Source organism: Ovis canadensis, chromosome 18 (genome assembly GCF_042477335.2).
Source record: "Ovis canadensis isolate MfBH-ARS-UI-01 breed Bighorn chromosome 18, ARS-UI_OviCan_v2, whole genome shotgun sequence".
Lineage (NCBI taxonomy): Eukaryota > Metazoa > Chordata > Mammalia > Artiodactyla > Bovidae > Ovis > Ovis canadensis.
This window is the reverse complement of record NC_091262.1, coordinates 44,808,980-44,825,330: the sequence shown is the minus strand read 5'-3', so window position 1 is coordinate 44,825,330 and position 16,351 is coordinate 44,808,980. Positions and strand designations below refer to the sequence as shown.

The 16,351-nt window shown below is 36.8% G+C and overlaps 1 protein-coding gene and 1 long non-coding RNA gene across 5 annotated transcripts in view; one reads left to right on the top strand and one right to left on the bottom strand.

Moving 5' to 3' along the window:
• Positions 1-16,351, top strand: part of LOC138423796 (uncharacterized) — a 42,500-nt gene that overhangs the window by 2,287 nt on the left and 23,862 nt on the right. The gene's annotated exons all lie outside the window — the stretch shown is intronic.
• UBE2Q2 (ubiquitin conjugating enzyme E2 Q2) overlaps positions 1,349-16,351 on the bottom strand; it is a 60,567-nt gene continuing 45,564 nt past the window's right edge. For 2 of the 4 annotated variants that reach the window (XM_069560125.1, XM_069560127.1), the window contains 4 exons: positions 10,219-10,267; positions 9,684-9,779; positions 4,187-4,253; positions 1,349-1,792 (listed from right to left, as the gene is read on the bottom strand). In XM_069560125.1, the coding sequence (XP_069416226.1) occupies positions 1,761-1,792; positions 4,187-4,253; positions 9,684-9,779; positions 10,219-10,267 (244 nt within the window). In that variant the 3' untranslated portion in view covers positions 1,349-1,760. The remainder of the gene's footprint in view (positions 1,793-4,186; positions 4,254-9,683; positions 9,780-10,218; positions 10,268-16,351) is intronic. The other 2 variants (XM_069560126.1, XM_069560128.1) reach the window with 1 other exon arrangement.

Below are 16,351 nucleotides of genomic sequence, written 5' to 3'. Positions count from 1 at the left end.
CAATTCTGGGTTCTCCAGCTTTCTCTTGTGAAATCAATCTACCTTAAGCCTCTCCTCACCCCATCCCACCATATATGATCCTATTCCAGAAACCCAACAGAGCCTATAGAAACTCAAAGAGTATCTGTTACAAAAGGAAAGTGAAAGAGTTATTTTTTAAATGGTTCTTTATTCATAAACTTGATGCAAGTTTACAAAATTTACTGTACATTGCCAAATAAATCTGCAATGAAAAATAAAGTCCAAAAAACCCCCCAAAACCAAAAACCAAAGCATGCCAAATGTGCAGCTGTCAATCTGCTAGCCATCAGGATATTAAAGAATTCAATAATGTATTCAAGATTTAGCCTTAGGTTTAAGGAACTTTAATGCTTTAAAGAATTCTGCCTTGTCACTTGTTATCTGAGCAACTGGCAATTGGAACTGTATACAAATTAACCGAATGAACAAGAATGCCAGAAAATCTTTTTCTACTATCCTCTTAACCAAAATAGGAAAGAAGAAAAAAAAGGAAAAGAAATTAAACACAATAATGCAGAAGTGCCAAGTTTTTCAGATGTGGTTTACAAAGTTAAAAACTGAGTCTTAAAGCATAAGACACACTTTTGAACTTTGTAACTGGTTTGTGCAGAAAAAAATGTGCTTCTGGGTTTCTTTTTAAAAGTGCTTAATAACTAGAGTTTACTTTTAAATCAAATTTGGGTATATTAAAAAAAAAAATCTATTACCAACCCAACAGGACTAATTCAGGTAAGGCAATGAAATGGAGAGTACACTGATTTGAATCTAGATTTTATAAAAGAATTAATATATGTAGAATTCCTATTAGTCTTTCAATGTAAAAGCCATTATTATGACTATAGGAAAAATTTAAGTCTCCAAATTAGATACTTTTTGTACTTAACTGAAGTTTTGTTCAAGAAGTCTTTGTGCCAATCACTTTATAAGATTATTAGTTTACAACTGATTGCAACATCCCGTTAATAAAATGGAAACGTAGAATGACTTAGTATTTTAAATAATTCAAGCTCTATACTTCAAGCTCTTCATAAGAAATATTGAACCAACAAGAAGCAGATTCAGCTCAGCAAGACTCTGATGCCCCAGGGGAAATTACTATGCACAAGCTGAATTGACACAGCCACAGCCTTGCTTTGCTCTGCCTAAAAAGTTCAACTCAATTAAGAGCAAATCTTCAGCAGATAGTTCAGATCTTCATAGCCAAAAAAAAAGAAGTTTAACTGTTTAACAAGTACATTTCCTGTCATTATTTTGGCAATATCATAAAATAGTTTTAACCTGAAAAAGCTACTGTGATTCAGAACACCTTAAATTTTCTAAACCAATATTAAACATTGATTAAACTTTATTGGCTTTAATGGAACAATATATTGTAAATCCTCATAACACACGAGCTCAAAAATGGGAAATTTGCCCTCAAGTCATAACTTCAGTAACCTGATGCTGACTTGTCTACTTAAGACATTTCACCTTTCAAGAAAGAGATGATAAGGAGTGGCCAGTATGTGTATTTATCGGAAAAAATACAGTAAAGGCCCCACTGCTCAGTCCAAGATACCTAAAATGAGAAAAATGGAAAGGCTGTAACTTATGCTGGATCAGTTGACAGATTATCCACTAAAATAACTATTAGCTAACATCTTCAGTACTGCTGTTATAGGGGCACTCAAAGCTTGTCTGCATGTTGGAAAGATTTTCTTTAAAGCAACACTGGTCCAAGCATACAAAAGTCAACACATTTAGCCATCTTCCTTTGGAGGGGTGTACCAGCCTGAAAAAGAATGGGGAAAAAAAAAGTTAACATTTTAATTCTTAAACCAACTAGGAGAAGTGACATTTTAGCAAGGTTACATACTTTCTCTACCCATAGTTTTCTTTACTCGTAATTTCCCTGTTTAAACCTATTTGTAAAAATTAAGCTTATACTTGGGTTGGTAACACAACATTCTGATATATTCACAATATAGTTATTTTCTATGAATAAACTGTACTTGAATTTTCAAGGTGAGATCTCTGTATTAGTGGCATTTCTACCTAAAGAGTGTGGAATATTAGACAACAGGCTAAGTTTTATATAGGAAACTGAACTAAAAATAACTGTCCCCCAAACAAAATCCTGGTATTTTAGAGTATGAGGAACTTGGACTGTCGTCAGTGCAGTGATGTCATTTTACCAGTGAGGGTGCCATCTCAGCAGGTGCCCTGATTAAGTGATTAAGCTCAAGATCAGATTTAGCAGCAGCAGGTTAACTAGAATCCATCTCTTGAATCTGAATCTATTGCTCTTTCTTCATAGCTAATTACACACAAACCTACACTTTCTGAAATACAGGTGCTTTCCATAAACATTTTTGAATGCTGACTATAATGTCTAATTTAACAAAAAATAAGAGATAAGAAAAACGTGTTTCTATGCTCAACAACAAGATAAAAAGTGAAGTCGCTCAGTCGTGTCTGACTCTTTGTGACCCCCATAGACTGTAGCCTACCAGGCTCCTCCATCCATGGGATTTTCAGGCAAGAGTACTGGAGTGGGTTGCCATTTCCTTCTCCAGAGGATCTTCCCGGCCCAGGGATCAAACCCGGGTCTCCCGCATTGTAGCCAGAGGCTTTACCGTCTGAGCCACCAGGGAACACCCTAAGGTTAACAACAAGATAAGCTCTCTCTAAAAAGGCAAATGAGACTGAGACAAAGTATTGTTTGGTAGGAAGCTGCGCTTCCAACAGTATAAATATACCAAGACTTGTGGAGTGTCCACGTGCTTAATAAAGGAGCATATAGGCATCTTTGGGTCTGTAATTTTAGCGTGCTAGAGATGATTATTATGAAAACCTAGCTTTGTCCTCAAATTTTATCATTTCCCTCTTCAGAAGCTTGAAAATTGTTTTGAATACTATTCTTTCAAAAGTAAGCAGTCACTGCAAAAGCGACACGTTTGCTCTATCACTTAAATGAAAGTGAGCACACAAAAAACACAAATATTAAGTCACAAGCTACCACATTCTAACTAAAGAACACTTTACTGTAGATACTCTTGAAGAAAAACTACTTCCTATCAATTAACCTCCTCTGCACAAAAATGCATCCATTCCACTACCCCAGCTACCATAAATATCAGCACACTTGGTTATTAAGTGCTGCACACACACACACAACTTATCTCCTTCCTCACATTTGGCAAGACAGAAATCATACCACCTTTAGAGATGAGAAAACTGAGGCTGAGAGGTAATGGGACTTGCTCAGGGCCACAGAGCTAGTGAGTGACCCAAATGGCACCTGATAATCGGTCTTGACTCCAAGTCTACTTCTTTGTCATCTCACTGCTGCTGCTGCTAAGTCACTTCAGTCGTCTCCGACTCTGTACGACCCCATAGACGGCAGCCCACCAGGCTCCCCCGTCCCTGGGATTCTCCAGGCAAGAACACTGAAGTGGGTTGCTATTTCCTTCTCCAATGCATGAAACTGAAAAGCGAAAGTGAAGTCGCTCAGTCGTGCCCGACTCTTAGCGACCCCATGGACTGCAGCCTACCAGGCTCCTCAGTCCATGGGATTTTCCAGGCAAGAGGACTGGAGTGGGGTGCCACTGCCTTCTCCGTTGTCATCTCACTATTAGAGACAAAAACTCCAAACATACCTTGTGAATACAAGAAAAATTGAAAATAAGTCCAATAAACTTTTGAAAGATATTTTTTAAAATTTACAATTCAGTCTATTTTTAAGTATAGACTGAAGTTAGAACTTTTTTACTTGAATAAATAAATCTGCACAACTGTCAAAAAGCATTAAGCAGTCTGAAAATGGTTCAGCAACTGGCTTATGATCCTGATTGCAACTTACTCAGTATTAACAGCAAGAACTCCACCTTTAGAATTGCCTTTAACTCGGTTCCTATCCCAGTATCACACATTTCAAGTAGGTAAAGTGATTCATTCATTAATCTACTCAAAAATGTTTGACTCAAAGATTCCCAGCCCAAGTATTTAGGATACAAAGATTTTGAATGAAGCACACTATGTGTATCCTCAAGTTAAATTTTTTCACTCTGGTAACCATACTTTGTAAGAAATTAAAGCAAAAACAGAAGAATAAAACAAAATAAGTAAACAGTACATTATGTAAAATTTCACATATGGCAATAAATACTTATTGAAGTAAACGTACCATTTTTCTCATGTATCTGTACAATGGAATTATAGGATTGCTGGGCTCTTGCTAGATTATATTGATTCTGAAAGAGAATTATACATTTTATATCAAAACTATAAGTAGATGAAAATCATTACAAATAATTGATGGATTATTTGCATCACTGCTGTATTTAAAAGAACACAAGAAACCAAGTATTTCCATTTGAAAAGTAAACTTCCCAATTTCATTATTCCCAGCTATTTTAGAGGGATAACAAAATCAAAACTGTTTTCTAATAAAGATCTACAAGATTCACAGTTCATGTGCTAAGTCCTCCTGCCACTGCACAAGTACAAGGCTTTATGAATAAAGTTAAAGGTGTTATTTGGATGCAAGGAGAATGTACATGTACATATATATGTATATATGTGTGTGTATATATATATCTATGTATAACAATCACTGCTGTAGAGCAGAAATTAACACATTGTAAATCAACTATTACTTCAAAAAAGAAAAAAAAACTTGTATCTAGAAATATAAAATCATACATGTCCACTGACAGAAAACTCTTCCTCATAACTTCCATCAAAAAAAATAAATAAATAAACTACAAAATACTGCCTTCAGGTAAGGAAACACTAGGCTTTAAGGACTATACATCTGGATAACAATTTGAGTTAAACCTGAAGAATGCCCATAAGTGATAGCAAGTCACACTACTAAAGCAGTCTTCTTTTGTTAACCTCTACAGATTAGAATGTCTTCTATGGGACCAAGTTTAGGATTGATTTTATTAATTTTATCCCCATAAGTACAACTTGCCTACATCTTAACTTCCAATTCTCCATCATGGAGAATTATCACAAGCATTCTCCATAGTGGTTCACATCTATTATGTTATGTCACCTAATTTTTTAATAAATTCATAACATAAGAATGTGTATAAACACATTCCAAATGACAACTTTCATTCCTACCTGGCCTGCAACCAGCCAGTTCCTTTCCTCACCCACCTTCCTTCTTCCATTCAAATAAACTACTCTTATTAGTATCCTTGTATATCCTAAAGATTAAACAAATTAATGTACAGCCTATTGTTATTAGTCACTGTCCCCTGCATTTTTTGAGAAATGATAGATAGCATGACCTAGAGTAAAAAACTATATCCTCCTGGTTAAATGAGACTTTTATCATCAAGTAGTCACTGGAATGTGAAATAAAGTGGACCTTAGAAAGCATCACTACAAACAAAGCTAGTGGAGGTGATGGAATTCCAGTTGAGCTATTTCAAATCCTGAAAGATGATGCTGTGGAAGTGCTGCACTCAATATGCCAGCAAATTGGGAAAACTCAGCAGTGGCCACAGGACTGGAAAAGGTCAGTTTTCTTTCCAATCCCTAAGAAAGGCAATGCCAAAGAATGCTCAAACTACCACACAATTGCACTCATCTCACACGCTAGTAAAGTAATGCTCAAAATTCTCCAAGCCAGGCTTCAGCAATACGTGAACCGAGAACTACCAGATGTTCAAGCTGGTTTTAGAAAAGGCAGAGGAACTAGAGATCAAATTGCCAACATCTGCAGGATCATGGAAAAAGCAAGAGAGTTCCAGAAAAACATCTATTTCTGCTTTATTGACTATGCCAAAGCCTTTGACTGTGTGAATCACAACAAACTGTGGAAAATTCTGAAAGAGATGGGAATACTAGAATACCTGACTTGCCTCTTGAGAAACCTATATGCAGGCCAGGAAGCAACAGTTAGAACTGGACATGGAACAACAGACTGGTTCCAAATAGGAAAAGGAGTACATCAAGGCTGTATATTGTCACCCTGCTTATTTAACTTCTCTGCAGAGGACATCATGAGAAATGCTGGGCTGGAAGAAGCACAAGCTGGAATCAAGACTGCCGGGAGAAATATCAATAACCTCAGATATGCAGATGACACCACCCTTATGGCAGAAAGTGAAGAAGAACTAAAAAGCCTCTTGCTGAAAGTGAAAGTGGAGAGTGAAAAAGTTGGCTTAAAGCTCAACATTCAGAAAACTATAATCATGGCCTCTGGTCCCATCACTTCGTGGCAAATAGATGGGGAAACAGTGCAAATAGTGTCAGACTTTATTTTTGGGGGCTCCAAAATCACTGTAGATGGTGACTGCAGCCATGAAATTAAAAGACGCTTACTCCTTGGAAGGAAAGTTATGAACAACCTAGATAGCATATTGAAAAGCAGAGACATTACTTTGCCAACTAAGGTCCGTCTAATCAAGGCTATGGTTTTTCCAGTGGTCATGTATGGATGTGAGAGTTGGACTGTGAAGAAAGCTGAGTGCCAAAAAATTGATGCTTTTGAACTGTGGTGTTGGAGAAGACTCTTGAGAGTCCCTTGGACTGCAAGGAGATCCAACCAGTCCATTCTGAAGGAGATCAACCCTGGGATTTCTTTGGAAGGAATGTGCTAAAGCTGAAACTCCAGTACTTTGGCCACCTCATGCGAAGAGTTGACTCATTGGAAAAGACTCTGATGCTGGGAGGGATTGGGGGCAGGAGGAGAAGGGGACGACAGAGGATAAGATGGCTGGATGGCATCACTGACTCAATGGGCATTGAGTCTGAGTGAACTCCAGGAATTGGTGATGGACAGGGAGGCCTGGCGTGCTGCGATTCATGGGGTGGCAAAGAGTTGGACACGACTGAGCGACTGAACTGACTGAATTAATGCTTTGTTCCAAAACCACACGTTTACACTGTGTTCTAAAATCACACTGTTTACACAGCTAAATCACCTTTTTGTCAATGTATACAGGCAAACCTCATTTTACTGCACTTCACTTTATTGCACCTGGCAAATGCCACATTTTTTTTGTTGCAGATTTTAACAGACAGCACTGCACCAAGCAAGTCTACTGGCTCCATTTCCCCCAAGAACACTGGCTGACTTTGTGTGTCTGTGTCACATTTTGGCAATTTGAAATACTTCAAACTTTTTCATTACTATGTTTGTTACAATGATCTGGGATCACTGATTTTTGGTGTTAACCACTACCACTAGCTGAAGGCTCAGATAATGGTTAGCATTTAGTAATATTTTTTAATTAAGGCATGTACATTGTTGTTTAGACATAATGCTGTTACACACTTAGGAGACTACAGTACAGTGTAACTGTTACACATACTAGGAAACCAAAAAGTTCCTGTGGTTTGTTTTATTGTGATACTGGCTTTACTGAAGAAGTCTGAAACTGAACCCATAATATCTCCAAGGTATGCCTATACTGGTCTATCTCTATTATCTTCTTCCTTTAAAAAAAAATCCATCTCTTTGTATCCTCACATGTTAAACATACTTCTTGTGACAAATTATAATAGAAAATTAAAAAGAATATATTCATAAATGTATAACTGAGTCACTTTGCTGTACAGAAAAAAATTAACACTATAGATCAGCTGTATTTCCAAAAAATTTTAATAAAAATAAATAAATACACTTCTTAAAGACCACTTAATTCAAACTAACTGGTAACTTCTGTGCATTTATATTTGTTATGATTTATTTATTTGGATTTGCTTTTATAACTTCACTTTCTGATTTCTATTCCTCACTTTTTAATATGATTTTATTATGTCCTCCTGGGATTCAAATAAGACATGTTTTACATACACCTCATTCTGATCTGTACCTCTTATCTTCTGCTGTACTATCTATTCCTGGGTCCCTCTGTGCAACATTCTGGGTTATTTCTTCTAATAATTCTCTCTTCTGATGTCTAATCAGTTTCTCATTTTAACATTCTTCATTTCTATAGATTCTTTTCTCTGATCACTAGATATTACACATAAGTATTCATTTTCTCACAATTTTAATATCTGCTAATTCCAAAACTTCAAGTCTTTGTGACTCTGTGTCTCTTAGTCATTGTTTCTGCCAGTTCTCATGTATGTTAGGATGTCTACTTGGGTGCTTGTCATCTTTCACTGTCAAGTGAAAAAGATGTCTTAAAACTCAACATTCAAAAAACAAAGATCATGGCGTCCGGTCCCATCACTTCATGGCAAATAGATGGGAAAACAATGGAAACAGTGACTTTATTTTTGGGGGCTCCAAAATCACTGCAGATGATGACTGCAGCCATGAAATTAAAAAACACTTCCTCCCTGGAAGAAAAGCTATGACCAACCAAGATAGCATATTAAAAAGCAGAGACATTACTTTGCAAACAAAGGTCCACCTAGTCAAAGCTATGGTTTTTCCAATAGTCATGTATGGTTGTGAGAGTTGGACTATAAAGAAAGCTGAGCATCTAAGAATTGATGCTTTTGAACTGTAGTGTTGGAGAAGACTCTTGAGAATCCCTTGGACTGCAAGGAGGTCAAACCAGTCCATCCTAAAGGAAAGCAGTCCTGAATATTCATTGGAAGGACTAATGCTGAAGCTAAAACTCCAATACTTTGGCCACCTCATGCAAAGAACTGACTCATTGGAAAAGACCCTGATGCTGGGAAAGATAGAAGACAGGAGGCTAAGGGGACGACAGAGGATGAGATGGTTGGATGGCATCACCGACTCAATGGACATGAGTTTGAGCAAGCTCCGGGAGTTGGTGATGGACAGGGAAGCCTGGCATGCTGCAGTTCACGGGGACACAAAGAGTCGGACACGACTGAGTGACTGAACTGAACTGATCTTAATCTCTGAGAATCTTATAGTCTTAATTCAGAAATCCTTTCTTCTAAAGAGTATTGGCATTTGCTACTGATGAGAACTGTAGCTACAATTAACATGAGACCACTTTAGTCCCCTTAGAGAGTCAATTTCCTGCTTCCTCTGTGAGTTGATTCCAGTGAGCTCTTAATTTGATGTGCAATACATTTAGATATACTTACTTAGATTTAGTACTATTTGGATAGGTATTTAATACAAAATTCACAAGGAATTTTAGGAACATACAGAATTTTTTTTAAAATGTCAGGTAGGGATGATTTCCATCACACACTTTTCCAAAATATACTAACTTCAGAGTTTGTTTTGGTCTTAAGTGTTCACAGATAACTATAATTAGACATGAAAGATATTTCTGATATGGTAAGTGAATAAAGAACAGAAGACGGTGGGTAAGAGCAGAGACTAACAAGCAGAATGTCTGGTTCGAATCCTCACTCTCCACCTGTGACCTTACATGAGTCACCTAACTTCTCTGTGCTTCAGTTTCCTCATCTACAAAATGAGGACAATAATAGTACCTACTTCTAGGTTATTAGAGGATAGAAAGTTAATACAGATTAAAAAGTTTAGAGCCTAGTGCATATATGCTTACTAGGAATTAACTATTACAATGAGATCTCAATTTGGGGAAGCATGTAACTACATACAATTTTTTATTCACTAGTATATATAAACCAATAATAAATTTTAAACCATAGACATATTTAATTATAGTAGAAATAACAAAGACTAAAAGAACAGGTAGAAGCTTCATAACAGGAAAAGTATCTCGTAGTTAATGTGATATTCTTAATAAAAGTACCTTATTTGCTCCAAACTGCACTCTGGCTTTGCCTTTAACTAAGGTGGCATTGATTTGCATGATGACCGATTCTATTGAATAGGCACTGCTCCAGCCCTATAGAAAGAAGAAAACACTTCTCTAAAACACTGTGGTATTCCTGATTCTCACTCAGGAAAGCTTAAGAAAATGGCATATAACAACTCAGTAGTATCAAATTTATGTTAAGTTTGTAGTCAAGCAGTAAAAGTCAAGTTGGACCATTTCCAAAATCTCACAAAACAAAGAAAGCTGTGTTGTAAGAGCAACAAATGAGCGAATTATAACATACCTCACTCTTATTGCCCATCCTAGCATAGTTTAAGCACCAAGTACAATGTCATTTTACTGGTTTAAATAGCTTTCATTATTAAAATAGGTGCTATTAGCAAAAAATATATATATATTTTAAAGTAGGTACTATTACAAACAGCTCTGTCCACTTAGAATCTAACTTACATAATTAAAACACTCTACCGAGGTTGAAATACCTGAGTGCCATAAGAAAAATAGTCACCTGTTTTGTGAGTAGTTCCATGCACAGTGCTCCACCGCCCAACACGTACCTTAAAAAGAAAAAGGAATCATACAAAATTCTCTAGATCTTGGTATTCTTTCTTCAGTTTTTAAAGTATCACTACTAAGAAAGTATGCATACAAGATTAAAAGATACTATGCAAAAATGAAAATAAGTTTTTAGGGTTACAGAACTATAGGTAATTCTAAAATTCTGATGTCATCATCTAAATGTCTTTTTTTTTTTTTTAACTAAATAATGGTTCTTAACAACAGAACACTTGAAAACTTTTAAGGTATCAGAAACTAAGAACTTAGCCCTAAACATTCCAGAGAATCGGGACAGGCGAAATCTTCCTTAAATGGTTTTCAACTGTTCTACTCATCTTAAGATTTCTCCACCATCATGTTAAATAGCCAAGAGCTTTTCCTCTGACAGCAGTGATGAATTTACCCTATTTATAATAATGAACATCTGCATTTATAGTTAAAATATTTTTCATTCTGTTGTGAAGATCAGATGGTTCTGACCAGGGAGCCTCTCTGGAGCTCCCCTATTTCTCTTTCTAGTCCTGAGGACTCTTCTCTAAACCAAGGACAACTATGGGGGATTTCATTAGAAATCTCCCTTAGATCTCCCTTATAAATCATTATTTAGATCAAGATTCTTCAGCCTTTGATATTCTCTCAAACAAAGTAACTCCTCCTTTAATGTTAAACTTTAAAACACATTAAATATCATGCCTAAAAATAAAAGGAATGGTAATTACAAAAGAAAAACTGTGGCAATCTTGAAAACACATAAGGTAGGACCACTGATTAGGTCTATGTGAAAACTGTGTCCACCACAAGTTTTGTCTGTCCTCTGGGACTCTGCCCATGCCTTTCCCTTGCCTGAGATTCCTTCCGCTGCCTCCTCTCCCAAATGCCTGTTCTTCCTCCTGCCCCATAAAATTTGCCAAGACCACTCGAGCCTGTAAATTTTGCATTGTGGCTAAGCAAATGCATCCTTGTATTGACTAAACCAAGTAACAGAGAAGTAAGGAATCTAAAAACTTCTACTGTAGACCACTAGTAATAATAGTTACAGTGGAATCACTCACTAACAGAAACTAGTCAATAACTCTCCCCTATCCTGGAGAATTCAGGCAACCATCTCTCTTTTACTTCCTTGTCCCAACTTCCGGGAACTTTCAAAGCAGAAGTTTAATAGGAAGAAAAAAACTCCAAAAAAATTAAATCAGGAAGGAGAATCATGAGATTTTACACTTTGTAGGGGAGGAAAAAATTGGGAGATTGGGATTGACATACACACTACTCTATATAAAATGGATAACTAATGAGAATTTACTGTATAGCACAGGGAACTCTACTAAATACTGTGTAATGACCTATATTGGAACAGAATCTTAAGAAAGAGTGGATATATGTAAATGTATTAATTGATTCACTCTGCTGTAGAGCAGAAAGTAATATAACACTGTAAATCAACTATACACCATATTTTTTTTTTCAGGAAAAGATAAACTGTGTATATTCTCTTATGTTCCTGAAACTCAGAAATTTGTCTACAATACTCTGAATCTCCCACTGGGCTCAAAGTGTATCTTGCATATTTAAAAATCTTGCAGCTTTAAATAAGCATTTGCTGATTTAACAGAATTACAAGATCCAAGTTCTCATTTGATTTTGATTTCTCCAAAACCACTCAAAGTCTAGTAATCTGTTCATGAGTTAACACCATTCTGGGTCCTTACACTTCAGAAACGCTAAAGAGAAACTTATTTTAGGAAAAGGACATATGTAGTTAATGCTGAGTTACCAATTATCTAACCACCACCTTCCCCTTTAGCACCCCACTCTTCATTGTGGGCATGGAGAGTCTTGTCAGGAGAGAAGGGAAAGTTTTCATACTTGTAGATCAGAAGGAAGTACATTTTCTACATGCACATACTAACTATAAAAGTGTTCAATGTCTCAACACAAGACAAAAGTAGTTCTAGTACCTATACAAAAAGTGAGCTAAGCATATATTAGTGCATAATAAACTTTCCTTAGTATATACAATTACTAAATTTCTCTTTAATATATATACCACCAGCAGTATTTACACATGAAAAAAAGTCAATTCTACTTTTGTCTTGTATCATTTTATCAGTATGTGTTCTAAGCTCTTATTGCTCTTAGGGTCCAAACAAAGAGCTCCTGCAGAATACTGAGACAATGCAAGGATACTAGGAAAAAAAAATAATCTAAGGGTCATTTACAGATAAAATGCCACATACATGGGCACAGTAACATTTTCAACTTAAAAATTTTTTCAGTTGCCAAAGTTATATAGCATACACTATCCTAAGTTCAGCCTCTTCAGGCATTAGTTTATAAAATTTTTGTTTTACTAGGAGGTTCTTGCAAGAATGTTTGCCAGCTAACCTCCCCACCCACAATCTAGGATGATCACTTAATTGCTATGAGGGGACAACAGATACCAGTACTTAAGTGGACAACAAATACCACAATTCATGCAACACTGATTCTTGCAAGGATCCAAAAAACAGATGAGAAATAAAATTTTATATTAAGTCAAATTCTTGATAATGATCACTTTAAAAAAAAAAAGGCAGGCTTCCAACACAATACTCTAAAGCAGTTATCCTCCAATTAAAAATAAATTTTTTAAAAAGGCAGGTTTATCAGCCGACATAAAACAGTCATGATCTTTCCCTTTGTTGAGGTAAGGAAAGGGGCCATGGATAAGAACCGAGCCCTAAAAGAGCAATAAAGTTCTGGCATTTAAAACCAGATTCTTAAAATAATGTTCCCTCAATACAGACAAAAAACCCATGGTCATATAGAAGTAGAAGTATTCTCTTTGTGAATGACTGGGACACAAACAATACCTCCTATTATATCAGCCAATAAAGCATCTTTATTGCTTACAAAGAGCTCTCTAATAATGTATTGTACTACCGTCAAATAATCTTTCTGATTCTCACTACATTTTACCCTGGACCAAGCAAGAAAGGCAGCCAAGTTGTGATGGCTCAGTAAAGTAGCTCATAAAACACCAGTGGATTGGAAATTGTATACTACCCTAAACTGCCTATTTACTGTATTTGCCTACATCTTGCTAACTTACTATAATAAAGCTATAAAGCTAAAAGCAAAGGAAAGATATACCCATTTGAATGCAGAGTTCCAAAGAATAGTAAGGAGACATAAGAACGCCTTCCTCAGTGATCACTGCAAAGAAATAAAGGAAAATAACAGAATAGGAAAAACTAAAGAATCTCTTCAAGAAAATGAGAGATACCAAGGGAACATTTCATGCAAAGATGGGCACAATAAAGGATAGGAAAGGTATGGACCTAACAAAAGCAGAAGATAGTAAGAAGAGGTGGCAAGAAAACACAGAAAAACTATACAAAAAAGATCTTCATGACCCAAATAACCACAATGGTGTGATCACTCACTTAGAGCCAGACATCCTGGAATGTGAAGTCAAGTTGGCCTTAGGAAGCATCACTTCGAACAAAGCTCCTGGAGGTGATGGAGTTCCAGTTAAGCTATTTCAAATCCTAAAAGATGATGCTGTGAAAGTGCTGCACTCAATATGCCAGCAAATTTGGAAAACTCAGCAGTGGCCACAGGACTGGAAAAGGTCAGTTTTCATTCCAATTCCAAAGAAAGGCAATGCCAAACAATGTTCAAACTACCACACAATTGCACTCATCTCACACGCTAGCACAGTAATACTCAAAATTCTCCAAGCCAGGCTTCAACAGTACATGAGCCCTGAACTTCCAGATGTTCAAGCTGGCTTTAGAAAAGGCAGAGGAACCAGAGATCAAATTGCCAACACCTGCTGGATCATCAAAAAAGCAAGAGAGTTTCAGAAAAACATTTACTACTTCTTCGTTATTGACTATGCCAAAGCCTTTGACTGTGTGGATCACAACAAGCTGTCAAAAATACTTAAAAGAAAAAAAAAAAAAACTTAAAAGAGACGGGAATACCATACCACTTTACCTGCCTCCTGAGAAATCTGTATGCGGGTCAGGAAGCAACAGTTAGAACTGGACATGGAACAACAGGCTGGTTCCACACTGGGAAAAGAATATGCCAAGGCTGTATACTGTCACCCCGCTTATTTAACTTACATGCAGAGTACATCATGTGAAATGCCTGGCTGGATGAAGCACAAGCTGAAATCAAGATTGTCGGGAGAAATATCAATAACCTCAGATATGGAGATGACACCACCCTTATGGCAGAAAGTGAAGAATTAAAGAGCCTCTTGATGAAAGTAAAGAGAAGAGTGAAAAAGTTGGCTTAAACCTCAACATTCAAAAAATGAAGATCATGGCATCCGGTCTCATCACTTCATGGCAAATAGATGGGGAAACAATGGAAACAGTGACAGACTTTATTTCCTTGGGCTCCCAAATCACTGCAGATGGTGACTGCAGCCATGAAATTAAAAGATGCTTGCTCCTTGGAAGAAAAGCTATGACCAATCTAGACAGCATATTAAAAAGCAGAGACATTACTTTGCCAACAAAGGTCCATATAGTCAAAGCTACAGTTTTTCCAGCAGTCATGTATGGATGTGAGAGTTGGACTATAAAGAAAGCTGAGCACCTAAGAATTGATGCTTTTGAACTGTGGTGTTGGAGAAGACTTGAGAATCCCTTCGACTGCAAGGAGATCAAACTATCCTAAAGGATGGACTGAATATTAGAAGAACTAATATTGAATCAGTCCTGAATATTGGAAGGACTAATGCTGAAGCTGAAACTCCAATACTTTGACCACCTGACATGAAGAACTGACTCATTTGAAAAGACCCTGATGCTGGGAAAGATTGAAGGCAGGAGGAGAAGGGGATGACAGAGGATGAGATGGTTGGATGGTATTATCACCGACTAGATGGACATGAGTTTGAGCAAGCTCCGAGAGTTGGTGATGGACAGGGAAGCCTGGCGTGGGGCAGTCCATGGGGTCACAGAGTCAGACACGACTAAGCAAATGAACTGAACTGACCTGCTAAGTTACTATATTTTCTTATCTCGTTCATTCATTTACAAATATTTATTGCATGTATAGTAATAGTATGTATGCATGCTAAAAACTGAGGCAGACATAAGAATATACAATGAAGAAAACTGATACGACTTGCCTTCATGATTTTGCAATATAGTAAAGATTAGATGTTAAGTGAACAATAAAGTAGTGGAGGGGGTCCCAAAGTTCTGTGAGACGGAAAAACCAGAAGCCTTATTCTAAATCTGGTGGTCAGGAATAATATACCTACGAGTGAAACACACAAGCTGAGACTTGCAGGAATTGAAGTGTGGGTGGAAACAAGAGGACTGAAGAGGCAAGCAAGGGCAAGCTGACAGAAAGTATATGGAATAGGTAAGGACATCAACCTGCAGCAGCAGCGGGAAGACATGGGATGTGTTTAAGCAGAGGAGCAACAATCAGAACAAATCTGTAAAAGCTCACTCTAAAGAGCTTTATGAGTGAGGCTGATCAGAAATTCTCTGAAGTGATCCAAGTGAGAACTGATGGTGGTAGCAACAAAACTGGAAACTATTGGATCTGAAAACCCTTTAAAGTGGAGAAACAAAGGAACATGAGAAAAAGACGAGATATACACAATGACTCTAGGTTCACTAAGTGAGATAAGGAAGACTGGGGAAAGGGGGCTGAAAAACAGATGGGCTCAAGTTTTGTCCTGAAGGCCTGTGTAAGAGACATTCGAGTAGAGGTGTCAGTAAAGCAGAAGAATACTGGAAACACCAAAGACATAGGGATGTGTGAGACAAGCCTAGGAGTCACTGGCACACAGAAATATTTTAAAAGCCATGGAGCTTTTTCAACAAACCACACAAGAGCAATTGGACATTAGGTAAAAATCTATGATCTAAACCTCATACCTTATACAAAAATTAATTCAAAATGATTCATAGACATATCTGTAAAATGTAAACTGTAAAACCCTGAGGAACAAAAATAGAAGAAAAATCTTTGGGATCTAGGACTAGGCAGAGTTCTTAGACTTCATACCAAAGGCATAATTTTACTTCAAAGCTAAAATATTCTGTTCTACAAAAGATTCTGTTAAGATA